At 36.9% G+C, this 14,424-nt stretch overlaps 2 protein-coding genes across 2 annotated transcripts in view; both read right to left on the reverse strand.

Moving 5' to 3' along the window:
- LOC139958633 (serine-enriched protein-like) overlaps positions 1 to 14,189 on the reverse strand; it is a 58,893-nt gene extending 44,704 nt beyond the window's left edge. The window contains exon 1 of the mRNA XM_071955851.1: positions 14,114 to 14,189. Coding sequence (XP_071811952.1) covers positions 14,114 to 14,186 — 73 coding nt within the window. The 5' untranslated portion in view covers positions 14,187 to 14,189. The remainder of the gene's footprint in view (positions 1 to 14,113) is intronic.
- LOC139958655 (uncharacterized) overlaps positions 1 to 14,424 on the reverse strand; it is a 234,684-nt gene that overhangs the window by 96,334 nt on the left and 123,926 nt on the right. The gene's annotated exons all lie outside the window — the stretch shown is intronic.

Raw genomic sequence — 14,424 nt, forward strand, 5'->3', positions numbered from 1 at the left:
CCAAAAAAAAGCTACCCGCCAAACGGCTAATGAAATTAAAAAGACAAAACGGTCAAATTTGTCATTTTGGCCTTAAAAAAGGCCAACTGACAACGCTGCTACACAGTGAGCACTTATATATAACTCAGTAGACTCTGTACAACAAAGAATTTGTCACTCAATACTCATTGCATTTTGTAATGCGAAGATATGATTTTTTATTTTTTTATTTAGTGATATTTTGTAAATGCATCTGGCAACAGCAGAATGGATGATGTCATCAGGGCACTTCAGCTGTAAACTTCTTTGTCTTTCTCTACAATTTCTCAATCATTTATTTAAATAGAAATTCTACAAAAAAAGATAAATTTTGATGAAATTCTAAGTACAGAGAACTTTGAAAGCTATACAATAATTCCAAAAGTATCAGCCTTCAAGGACAATCAATAAAAAATATTATAATAGCTTTAATGAAGCTTCCAAAGGAGCATTTCCCCAGATGAAATCACAGACCCCCTACTGTGATCCAACCTCCTGGAGTAGTTGAAGGATTAGTCAGTTAAAATAGGTTACATTCCGGCAATCAAAAATTATGATATTGAGATGGGGTGACAACCAGCAGTGTTGAATATTTTGCTCTACAATAAAAGGTTCACATTTTGTTGTCACCAGAATACCCTAATACACAATTTCATGTCAGAGCTACTGCAGTGTTGCGAGTTGCAAGTCAGTATGTTACATCCTATTAAAAATGAGTACGTGTAAACATACTAGTACTGTGTCCATCTGTCCATATTCTGGAAAGGATATTTAAAAAGGTATATAGTTGACAGATTTATCATTGAGGCTGCGCTAATGTGTTGTGTGTTACAGTCTAAAATACCCATGCAATATCAGCAGTGGCAAGCAAGTGAGAAAACCTATCCAAACAATAAATTTAAAGTCTTAGATAAAGAATTGAAAATACTTCAATCGGATTCCCTTTTTTTGAAAGAAGCAATACCTAATGGTAGTAAAACGAATAAGAAAATTCCCATTACAAAGCCAAATTGAACGATCACGACCGTAACACTGGTATTAGCGACGGTTGTGACATCTTCGTTTAACACAGTAGTAAGTTCAGAATTGCATCTTTCAGTTAAGTTGCTTTCTAATAGTGGTACACCTTTCATGTTAATCGGTCCTTCACAGATTAATATTACGGGATATTTATGATTCGAATTCAAACGCCATTCGTAGAAGTGAACGTTAGAGCAATTACATACCAATGGATTACCGTCTATTTCCAATCGGAAATCACCACCCGCTTTCAGCAACCCTTCGGGGATTACACTTATATTATTATTTCGCACGGTCAAGTCAACGAAATTGAAAACGGCATCCAGTAATTTAGGTGGTAAGCTAGTGATGAAGTTATCGTCCAGTTCCAAGGTTTGAAGCTTCGGTAAATGTAAGAACGAAAGTTCTTCGATGAAGTGAATTCGATTGCTAGTTACTCTCAATACTTTCAGATTCGGAAATGCCAAGAAACAATCAGTAGGTATGTTTGATAGCAGGTTGTGGGATAAATCAACGTGAGTGACCTCTGAAAGCAAGTACTTTTCATAACATGTGAAAATTCGCATTTGATTGTTTTCCAAACTGATGTCAACAGTCGAAGTAAGATTCTGAAACACATCCAAATTCCACATTTGTAACTTATTCATGGCCAGCTTGATTCTCCTTAATTCTGTGTTACTACGCCAAAGAGAGATAGAAACTGTTTCCAAGGCGTTATTTTCAAGATTTAAAGAATTAAGAAATATTAAATCAAGAAATACATCTTGATGAAGAGTGCTTATCAAATTCCCAGACAGAACTAACAACGAGAGTAAAGACAATCCTTTAAAGGCATACCTACTTATGTGGCTGATTTTGTTGTTTTCGAGGATCAGTGCATCAAGATTAACATTAGTCTCAAATGCTTTGTCAGGTATACTCCTTAATTCATTTTGAGCCAAGTTGATGAACAATAACTCATGGAGTATGTTAAAAACACTAAGTGACGAAGATGACAAGTTGTTACCAGTGACTGCCAACGAGGAAAGATTGTTTAGATTATGGAAATAAGAAACGTTAAGAAATCCGATTCCATTCGAAGATAGTGATAACATCTTCAGTTCGGTTAAGTTAGATAAACTGTCGAGATTTCCATCACGTAAGGTAGATATATTTGAATTTGTGACTACTAAATTTGTCACTTCCAGAGGAAATCCATCGCCTATGTTTGTGATCGCTGGTCCGTTTTTTTGACAGTAAATGGCGGTCGATTCTGGAAACCAGTAGCAATTACATTCTCTAGGACACTGGAAATATGCGGCTTTGAAAACGAAAAATATAGCGATCAATCTCAAAAGCTGTGATGAAGCCATAATCATTCTCGCTCACTTATCAAAATGAACAAGGACCAACCAGCAATTGATACAACTTTCCTCTTTTAAGAAGCAACAATATATTAACCTTTCCTTTAAAAAATATAGATCATGATAATATTTTTTTTTTGCCATATCAACAATACCTTGATGAGAATTATATGCATCTTCAAAGAAGCGTTGTTGACATAGATCTTCTCCGGAAAAAAAAAACACCACAATACGAGAGTGTTTTAATAAAATACGCATATTAATTTTAAGAGGGTGGACTCTCTTTTCTTTTATTTACATTTTGACAATGAAAGTACATCTCAAATGTTAAGTATGTGTCGGTGGCATGATATATCTGATGTTTAATGTATGCTTTACCATTTTATTAGCAAGTCGTTTCATATAATAGAGGTAATGTAATAGGCTTTTTTCGTTTCAGATAACGTATTAATGATAAAGGCAACTGAGTTCCATTAAAATGAGAGCAGATATCAGGGTAAAAATGATAATTCATTCCCATATATAAAATAAACTTGTGACGAAACGCATCCCATATTAACGGATGAAGCGCAGGCAGTATAGTGGCGTACCATATAGATACTTGTAACTCGCCTTTGGTCCTAATAGAATTTGAACGAGAAAAATATTTAAGCACCTGCATATCCCAGGCGTGCATTTTTAAGTACTTTTAAGTGTACACTGTTTAAAACAGAAGAATATGTTTACTCCACTTCCGAGGAATTTCCCTCAGTCTGTTGGTAATTTCGTGGCAACACCGGAAAACAGGTATACCCACACACTGTGGCAATTGATATACACCAAGGCGGGCAAAATTTACGTGATGCAATCAAAATCCTTCTCCGAAATTTAAAAAGAAAGATGTGATAGGAACGTACTTAAATCCTCCAGTAACTGAATTTAATTGCTAACAAATAGTGCATGTAAGCCAACTGGCGAATCGCATTGGCACCCGCCGGGCGCGCACATGATGCAAGGATTTTAAGGGACCCTGCATGTATAGATACCACAATTATCACATCGTAGTTCGGTGGGGATGGTCTGCAATTTACACAAATTCATTACCATCCTGTTACACAATTGTGACAACATATATATTAACAGGATTCAGTGATGGCAACATTTCTAAGAGATCTCAAATGGCAGTGGATATCTTGATAATGGGTGTGAGGTGATTAAACCACTTAGGTGTTTACAGGAGCACGGATAAGATTTCTGCGATTTTCTTCTCTTTCGTCATGAACTGATTTTAGGCAACAAATTCTTTTAAAGTTTGAATCCTTTGCAAGATAATCATGGCATATTTCTTGGTCCAGAGCCATAATTGGAAGGTTAATTGATTTTCGTCGCAGGAGGAAATTTGACGGGTTTTATGTCAGTATCGATAGGAGTTTTTAGTACATTCAAAATTCATGTAGAACTTGCTTGTGCAAGAATATTGTAAAGCAACACCTGTTCGATTCTGCTTAATTAACTATACTAATATAGAGGACGCTTAAGAAAGATACGACAGGCTGATGCTAGATGGCCCCAATCTATAGCAAGTCATTATCATAGGGAAAAAAACTGACTCTTCTTCAAATAATGCCTTCGTTTGGTGTCACTTCTATAGTTTACCTGTTGATTCCATATATGGTATTCTGAAAGATGTTTTACCATATGAGCAAAATTGGTTTTATTTGATACTATTACTCGAAAAAGACAATTATGTACCAGATGATCGCTTGTCCTCAAGAATACGCTTTGTTTAGTTTTGTTATAATCAGGCGAGGATTCAGGTGACTAGAGTGGTGTTAAATACCCTCCCGCCGTTTTCAACCCTACAATTGAAAAATTCTAAAGGAGCTGTTAGCACAACCCTGGAGACCTAACATAGTTTATACTATACCCCAGAATGCATCATTCGATGTGTAACATGAGCGCCATATTCCGAGAATAAAAGGCATGTTGGGGGTTGAAAATTAACTTAAAATGGTGTCTCGAAATATATTTTTGATTTTGTTGAAACACAGCAAGCTGCAGTTGTGTAGTTTTTCCATTTTTTTTCCATTTAGTAACAGAAAACCAACAGTTCTTGAGTTTCGTTCAGTGTAAAATCATTAGTAAGTTAAACATCACATGATAGAGGGATGTACGTGTTCAGCTATGATGAAATTCAGTCTGCGTAAAAATAGAGTGGTTATCAAGACATTCACAATCATGTCGACAATGATTAAAAGTATTTGTTTTATTCCGCTGCAGCCGATTATCCCATATACAAAATGATGACTATAACTGTTGAATGCTCCAGACCTGTTGTAGTCGTCGAAAACTTTACATTATGTTTCTTGCTTGGGTAAGGCATGCAATAACCAATATTATTACTACAAGTAAGAACATTCCAATCAAGAAGCCATGTGTAACCGTTATCTCGCCTGTTACATTGGTATTGATGAAGGGTACCACATCTTCGTTGAACACAGTAGTAAGTTCAGATAGGTCTTTTTGGGGTTCTGTAGAATTACATATGTCGGTCAAGTTACTTTTCTGGAATTGTACACCTTTCATGTTAATCGGTTCCTCGCAGATTAATAATGGTGGAAATTGACGATTCCACCTCAAATGCCATTCGTATAAGTGAAGGTTAGAGCAATTACATACCAATGGATTACCGTCTAATTCCAATCGGAAATCACCACCCGCCTTCAGCAACCCTTCGGGGATTACACTTATATTATTATTTCGCACGGTCAACTCAAACAAATTGAAAACGTTATCCAGTAATTTAGGTGGTAAGCTAGCTATGAAGTTATCGCCCAGTTGCAAGGTATGAAGCTTCGGTAAATGTAAGAACGAATGTTCTTCGATTAAATGAATTCGATTGCTAGTTACTCTCAATATTTTCAGATTCGGAAATGCCAAAAAACAATCAGTAGGTATGTTTGATAGCAGGTTGTGGGATAAATCAACGTGAGTGACCTCTGAAAGCATGTTATTTTCATAACATGTGAAAATTCGCAATTGGTTGTTTTCCAAACTGATGTAAACAGTCGAAGTGAGATTCTGAAACACATCCAAATTCCACATTTGTAACTTATTCATGGCCAGATTGACGCTCCTTAATTCTGTGTTACTACGCCAAAGAGGGATAGAAACTGTTTCCAAGGCGTTATTTTCAAGATGTAAAGAATTGAGAGATATTAAATCAAGGAATACATCTTGATGAAGAGTGCTTATCAAATTCCCAGACAGGAGTAACAACGAGAGTAAAGACAATCCTTTAAAGGCATACCTACTTATGTGGCTGATTTTGTTGTTTTCGAGGATCAGTACATCAAGATTAACATTAGCCTCAAATGCTTTGTCAGGTATACTCCTTAATTCATTTTGAGCCAAGTTGATGTACAATAACTCATGGAGTATGTTAAAAACACTAAGTGACGAAGATGACAAGTTGTTACCAATGACTGCCAACGAGGAAAGATTGTTAAGATTATGGAAATAAGAAACGTTAAGAAATCCGATTCCATTCGAAGATAGTGATAACATCTTCAGTTCGGTTAAGTTAGATAAACTGTCGAGATTTCCATCACGTAAGGTAGATATATTTGAATTTGTGACTACTAAAGTTGTCACTTCCAGAGGAAATCCATCGCCTATGTTTGTGATCGCTGGTCCATTTTGACTTTGACAGTAAATGGCGGTCGATACTGAAAACCAGTAGCAATTACATTCTCTAGGACACTGGAAATATGCGGCTTTGAAAAAGGAGAAGAAAGCGAACAATATCCAAAGATGAGATGAATCCATGACCGTACTCATAAACATGAATCGACCAGGGGTAGATACAATTTTCCTCTTTTCAATAAAGAAAGCAAACCTTGTCTTAAAGAAACAATTGCCAAGATTATGTTTAAAGTTGCTCTACAATGCCTAAAAAGAACTTGTATTTGCAGAACGCAAGATTTGATCTATTACAGCCATCTGTCTCATACCAAATGCAAGTGCTGCGGCCTACAATTTCTTTTTTTTTTCTTCTTCTTTTTTGGTTGTAATGGCAACTTAGTAAGCCATCGAGCGTATATAGGTGGAATAACACGTGATTTCATAAATATGATTGATCATGTTTTTGACAATCGGTTTTATTAGAAGCCTTCCGTGAACAGCTTATTTTGTTATCAGTCAGGAATAAATTAGTAGTTAAAAAGGCAATTGAACTACTTGTTGATGAAACCAGAAGTCAGGATCAAGGATAATAACTTTTAACGATACCTAACAACCATGATAAATTTGTTGACATATACGTCATACATAATTATCATCAGTTTAAGCGGAGAAAGTGTTGGCGTTCAATACACAACAGAGCTGTGATCATAATATATATATATATATATATATATATATATATATATATATATATATATATATATACAAGTTCTAATAAATATATACAAGTTCTAATGACGTATAAAGCAACCACAATTGCATTGAATAAAATAAGCAACGTTAAGAAATCCGATTCCAAGGGGAAGTGCAAACACCTTTGAAAATTTCAAATTCGACTTTGTAATACGGCCGAAGAGATCTGCACTCGACAAGAAAACAGAATGGATATGTAAATCTCGGGAAAGATATAAGAGTTGTTTAATATTAATATTGGAGTTGGTACTTTTCCCCGTTTTACTTTTTTGGAAGCTACTTAGTATAGGCGTAATCTCAAAAGAGCCTAAAAATAAGCAACGTGAAGAAATCCGATTCCAAGGACAGTGCAAACACCTTTGAAAATTTCAAATTCGATTTTGTAATACGGCCGAAGAAGCGTCTTCCAGAGATCTGGAGTCGACAAGAAAACAGAATGGATATGTTAATCTCGGGAAAGATATAAGAGTTGTTTAATATTAATATTGGAGTTGGTACTTTTCCCCGTTTTACTTTTTTGGAAGCTACTTAGTATAGGCGTAATCTCAAAAGAGCCTAAAAATAAGCAACGTGAAGAAATCCGATTCCAAGGATAGTGCAAACACCTTTGAAAATTTCAAATTCAATTTTGTAATACGGCCGAAGAAGCGTCTTCCAGAGATCTGGAGTCGACAAGAAAACAGAATGGATATGTTAATCTCGGGAAAGATATAAGAGTTGTTTAATATTAATATTGGAGTTGGTACTTTTCCCCGTTTTACTTTTTTGGAAGCTACTTAGTATAGGCGTAATCTCAAAAGAGCCCAAAGTCATATAATAAGTCATTTGGTACAGTTATTATTAACGCTTTTGATTTCAATAATTTATTTATCGCTAGTATAAATAGTATATAACAAATATTTGTCCTTGTTTTTCATATATTCCCGTGGTGTAATGTTAATAGTGTTAGCGATGAAGCCTTGCAATGTAATCAGTAGGTCATGTTAGGCTTCAAATATTTCAGACTTAGCTTTTGCAAACCCATCTCCAATACAAAACAATACATATCGTATTAAAGGCAATAACATAAACAATTGATGCACTTGTGGCTCGATAATGTCATATTTGGACTATATAGCTCAAGTCTTAATATCGCCTTGTTTGTGACCGAACATTATTTGATATCTCCCAATTGGAATAACAATTTGCTCAGATTTTTCGGGAAGATATTATTTATGACCCCACACAAAAACACACAATCTTATTTTCTATTATATTAGCTATACAACCGATGACAATTCCCTTTTATTCTAACCATTTGTCTGGACAAACGATGACTACTGTTCTCTATTGTTCGACAACTGTTGACAGGAAATTCTTTTGTCCCATGTCACCATGATGTGATGCCTAGACATGCCCACACCCTCACACCGACACCCTCACACCGACACCCACTCTCCTGGTTTTATGTGTCAACTCTCAGCAAAGTTTGATTTCTAATTTAACTCTGAATTATATAAATTGCTTCGAAAAATGGGCAGCACGAACGTTTTTACCTGCGTAAGTATAGTGTGGAGAAAATTCGCTTTGTTTTTCGTAATTGTGAAGAAAGTATATGCGAAACTTACCTTTACGTAGCGTTTACTTTCAGAGGTAACGCGTAAAAACAGGTGATGTTCTTTGATTTATCGCTATCTTGCTTTAGTTGGATTTTGCCAATTCTCCCGATTTTTTCTCTCACTAATCTCCCGATTTTGGGGTGGTGGTGGCGGGGGGGGGGGGGGGTAGAACATTCCAAATATCCTTATATATCGTTTGTTTTGAAAGACAAGGTTGTCATATCCTCGGGTTACGGGGTCAGCTCCCGGTAACGTTGGGTAGAGGGTATGGTTACCTGATATTGCCCCGGACGTTAATTTAGAGTTAGAATACCCCTTAATATTACGAAGCGATCATTCCACGTAATTGATGAAAAGTTCCATTCGATTTTGTGATGATTTATTACCTCTTCTTCTTTCAAATTGAGGTAAAGAAATCACGATAGACAAGTGATGAAGTTCAATCAATATAAAGTTATATAGCCGGCATTTAATAAAAAATCATTGATAGATCCTTCATGTTCGATTGTCAATCCAGATCTGCCGAACGTGAGCGATCGACATTGTTTGTATTGTTCTATTTGGGGAGAGGGGGAGGGGGGTGAGGGTGGCGATATCTATGCCACGATATGTTTTATTTGGGAGGTATCTGCTACTGAAGTACTGACAACACACCTTCAAAGATATGAACTATTAATTATTAGATTGCTCTGAAGAGCTAACTGCAAGTGAAGCCATGACATGTTTACAGTAAGCAACTCCTACAATGCGTGCCATCTAGAAATAAATACCTACGTCCTAAAATCTTAATTGCTCTACAAGGGTTAAATGTGGAGTCATTATGTAAATTTTTTTTTTAGCTGTACTTTATATTCGAGCGTAAGAACAGACAAGTAGAAAAGCTCTCAAGGATGTATGTATATATACAGGGGCGGATCCAGGATTTTGAGAATGGGGGGGGCCGACATCCCGATGGTAGCACTTTAGTGATCTGCGTCCTGGGCGAGAGGTCTAGGGGAGGGGTTGTCCCCCTCCCCTTTGGAATTTTTTTGCATTTCCAGGTGGCCTCAGATGCAATTTGGTGCAATATAGCACACTTCAACACCCACTCCATTTTGTAAAGAATTTTGTATTTTTTACCTGGCCTTAGATGCAATTAAGTGCTTCAAATGAGGTTTTTTTCTCATTTGGAAATGAAAAAGGGGTTTTCTGACTTGCGGAGCGGGGGGGGGGCGGAACGATACTTCCGCCCCCCCCCCATATTTTTCACTGGGGGGCTGGCGCCCCCCAGCCCCCCGGTTCCTACGCCCTTGGCTTCTCCTATAAAGTTTGAGAGCAGAAACCGGTCTAGTTGGTCATAAGAACCTACACTAGTCTCTCCTACTATTAACAGTACACTCAATTCACCTATAGTAGGTGCAATTATGTTTCACCACGAGGAGCATGCTATAAGTTCATGTTCCTCGGGCCCTCCCTTAAAAATACTTCAGGTTCTTGGCGACTACGTTGCGTTAGATAGTGTAAAACCGCCTACACCCCCTTTCATTCAGATCATTATGATATACTTGCTAACTGTGCATTGATTTTCCCTGACAGTAATAGTCAGCACTATAGTACTAAGCCGTATCTAATTAATACGTGATGTCGCGTAGGCCTGATAATTGCTTTAGTTTCAAATTTGGAATAAAAACGATCGCGTTTCAGGGAAGAGCAGCTGGATATATATTAGGCTTTTCTTTCACCAAGTTATGCCTATTAGGAATTTGAAGTACTCCCACATAAAAAAACGCAACTGATTTCCAAAAAGGGGGGGGGGCCGGGGCCGGGTCGGCCCCCCCCCCCTGGATCCGCCCCTGATATAGGAGATAAAGAGGTAATGGCTAGATAAGGGCAATAAAGGAGCTTAACAATTATACTCCTTAATACGACATAACTGCAGTATCTGCATATTGCACATATATGGAATCTTTGCGGAACTCGGCACTAAATACCCCGTTACGCAGCAAATATCGCTACAAAATAAGCACATTTCGCTCGAACTCTTTGCATAACTTTCAAAGTATAGCACTCAGAAAACTCTTTCTTATGTCAAGTAAAGCACTCATAAAACTCTATCTTATGTCATTTTGAAGAATATTGTGTCCTCTTTACAATGATGTGTCGTTATGTATTATGCGTGTGAACTAAATCCCGCGGTGAGTCTTTCAATCCGAATTAGGCTATGTAGGCCTCGGCGCTCTCAATCCTACATCTTTCTAATGATTACACATATATGGCTAGACTATTCCACTCTTTCCATCGGTCTTGTAAATCGATTGATATCAACTATTATGAATGAATACATTCTATCCTCTGCTTTTGTCAAGTATAATGATCGCTGCAATTATACGTCAACTATAAATCAGCTGACTTCTGTTTGTGCGTATATACTGCCCACGTAACGTTCAAAAAGCATGACAAGATCCGTTCGAACCTAACCTAGCAACAGCAAAATAAGCAGTATGACTTCATTGACGAGTCTTTCGTTTTATGCTGATATGATTTATCTCAGTTATAGGCCTAACCAATTGAAATACACTCTAAATGCGTGCTAATTGTATGACCCTATATATAATGCAGAGATATTGTTCTCAGTTCGGGAACATTTGCTCCAACATATGAATCTCTCTGGCAAAATTGATTAAAAACGCTATGTATTTGCATCCTTTAACATTAACTCACAAATGGAAAAGCCGCTCTTTAGTAAGTTGAATCATAATATAAAGGTACATTTATTTTGTTGTCATGACAGTACTAACTACACCAAATTCAGCCATGCAGCGAAACTTAGTTGTTCTTTTTCGGGCTTTCTGGCCTTGTCTTTAAAGGGATATGTTTGTTCGATATCAGTTCAATCAATCGCTGTAACATATCTTTACAATCACTGTAGGTTCGATTGGTTTTTCCCAATGAAGGTGAAACAGAGAAAAGGAATCGATCATAGGCCCAGATTGAATGTTGTACAATGATACCGCTTGCACAAAGCAATCATAAGTGACTCTTTGTGTTTTTCTTTGCACCTGCAGGCTATTATCTCATCCCTGTCTGTGTGCAAGGGAAGCTATGAGATATTGAAATCGGTTGGTCACTGGCGCATATACTATGCATGGTCATCACAGTTGCCATGCATAGCAAAAGTTACCATGGTAACAATAAAAGTAAGACACTAGCTAGTCTCAACGGGTCACCCATGGTAGGGCATGTGCATGTGACCGAGGCCGGCCGGTTGTTCATATCTGGGAGCGGGGTAAAGCTTCTCGCGTGTGTGGGGAGGGGAGGGTGCGTTTGTGTAAGGACTACTCTACATCCATCTACAAATTGCCGAGTGGTCCTCATATAACGTCACATGCGATTTTGCGATTGGATCATACAGTGCTGTTAAATTTCACTTCAGGAAATAATAAAGAGTCAGTGAATTCTACTTAACATAATATTGCTATAAATGAGAATTGTATTCAAAAAAGATTGTTAATTAGATCATAGAGTTGCTCATTAATATTTATTGTGACATCAAAACAAACGCCGTTGTATGGTGAGAGCCCGTTTCGCCGTATTGCCCGATTCAGAAAGCTAATTGACTCACCACTTCATGAAACCCATCGTTATTTATATTAGCGACAACTTGGTAAACATTCCAGTTGTGAGAAATTGCACCTAGGCCACGCGCCGTTGGCAAAAGTTATCTTACATACATAGGTGTAAGTTAATAATGAAAAGTAAATATGATTAAGCTGTAAGATCGAGAGGAGAAAGGAAATTATTTTTGGAATAAAGCTGAAAGACTGTAAAGGAGAGTATTGACAAAATGGTAAATGAAAAAAAATACGAAAAAACATAAACCTGACGTAATTTGAAGCAGTACTCAGGTTTCATTGAGCTTCAAACATTGCGACAAGAGGCATGCACATATTGACTGTATTCCACAAAACAAACCAGCATATAGCTGTTTGAGCTCATTTAAAGCAACGTATGCGATTTTATGTATGTTTGCATGTATGCGTGTATGTATCAATATATATATATATATATATATATTATGTTAATGAAACATCATTAACATAAAGTCTGTTCAAAGTATCTCTTTCGAGATCCGGCTTCAGGAATCACAAATGATTTTCGAGTTGGTTAGCATCATGTTTGATCTCTAGAGTAAGGCAAACTATGTCACCAAAAACAGAACTAGTATTGTTGGATACAGGTGACAAACGCCTACAGTGGAATTACGACCTTTCTTACCGGTTTCGAACCTCTGGACAAACAATCAGCGTCCATAGCCTAGTTGGTTAGGGTGTCCGCGTACAAAGTGGGAGGCCCGGGTTCGAATCCCGGTGGAGGCTGGAAGTTTTTTCACTGTTCTGTATATATATATATATAGCCTACATACATATAGTTAACGTCGTTAAAACCGCTCATGGTATTTTGAATGAGGTTAAGATGTTTTATGAAGATCTTTACACTAAGGGTAGAAATGTTAACTCGTGTTGCTGTTACAGTTACCTCAATTTTTCATTCTCATGGAGCAGAGGGTAAATTGTGTTTCAATTCCAAAACCAAAACCTAAAAATTACCAGCATTTTTGAAAACAATTGATTATAAGTAGGACAGCATAGTGAAAAAGCAGCAACAACTTCAATTAAGACAACAAAAACTTAGTTTAGACAACTAAATCAGTTTTCCCTTTTTGCGTTCAATACAACGGTTTTTCTTCACAAAAGTATGGGCAAAGATTCACCTTAGTTGACTATCTTTTTGTCCTCCACGTAAACGACTTTTGGATAAAGATTTCTCGCCAGTGCTTCTAAAAGAACATTTTACTGTTAATTAAGAATATGTCAAGTTTGGGTATATTGGAAATGTAATGTATCATATTTATTTCTTTTTTACTTCATGCAAAGTATTTCATATTTCATTGCAAGCAAAATAACAAAACACCCGACGTTTCCATTTTTCATTTTTCTTTTTGCTTTACAAGTTGAACGTTATAGTTTCAATTACAAGATTAACAAAGAATAACGTTCCTACTGCTTCAAGGAAACAATCAATGCGTGTGTGTGTGTCACATGCACTAAATGTAAAATACTATGTAATTAAAGATGAATGCTTCCATTTTATTGGTTTATATGTGTGTGTGGGTTGGTGCGCGTTGGTGCACTTGATTTGTATTCTGACCGAGGACTTGAACAATAGAATTCCAGGTCCTCGGACGTGATTTCTAACGAATCACCACGTCCTCAAAAGAATTCTATTGTTATGGGGTATTGTAAAGGTTAGGATATACGTAGATTTGAACAATGGAAAAAACAATGTGGTCCTCGGTCTAAATGTAAAACACACCTGTGTGCGTGCGTGTGTTTAATAAAGTAAGAAATCATAAATGACGCAGGAAGTTTTCAGCAAGTTTGGGTTAACAATGAATTTCATCCACCGTCTACCTCTTACGTTGCAGTTATGTTCATATGGGTTTGTATGAGGTGTTCTTGCCCCCCCCCCCCCCAAATAAAACCCTTACAGTTAGAAATCAACATTTTATTATAAATCTATTTATGACTAACTTTAGCTTCGATTAAAGGCGGACTCGCTCGTAGATTCTGTCCTTCACACAACCCGATTCAAAAATAATATCAATACTGCCCTCCACTCAAATTCGCCCAGCCAGTAGTCGAAGATTATGGGGGAGAAAAGAAAAACAAAAGCACTTACCATACTGAAGAGAAGTTCTCCGTCTTTCGCTTCCGGTTGCAAATCCTTTAAACTTCAACATAACTTCACGCATGAAATTATATCAATATGTGAGTTTAAGAACAAAAAGGTAAATCCTTCCTCATCCAAGATTGAAATGTTAAAATCCTCAGTATTTGTCGAATTTACGTTCTCCGGATTTGTGTTCTGGTAAGACCATCCATCTATATTATGTCGTTATTTCACTAACGGTAGGGAAAGATGACAAAGCTGCCGTAACCGTTGAGTACAACATAATTTTCAATTTTTTAATTTCGGGGATAAAAATCTAT

This window comes from Apostichopus japonicus, chromosome 18 (assembly GCF_037975245.1).
Source record: "Apostichopus japonicus isolate 1M-3 chromosome 18, ASM3797524v1, whole genome shotgun sequence".
NCBI lineage: Eukaryota > Metazoa > Echinodermata > Holothuroidea > Aspidochirotida > Stichopodidae > Apostichopus > Apostichopus japonicus.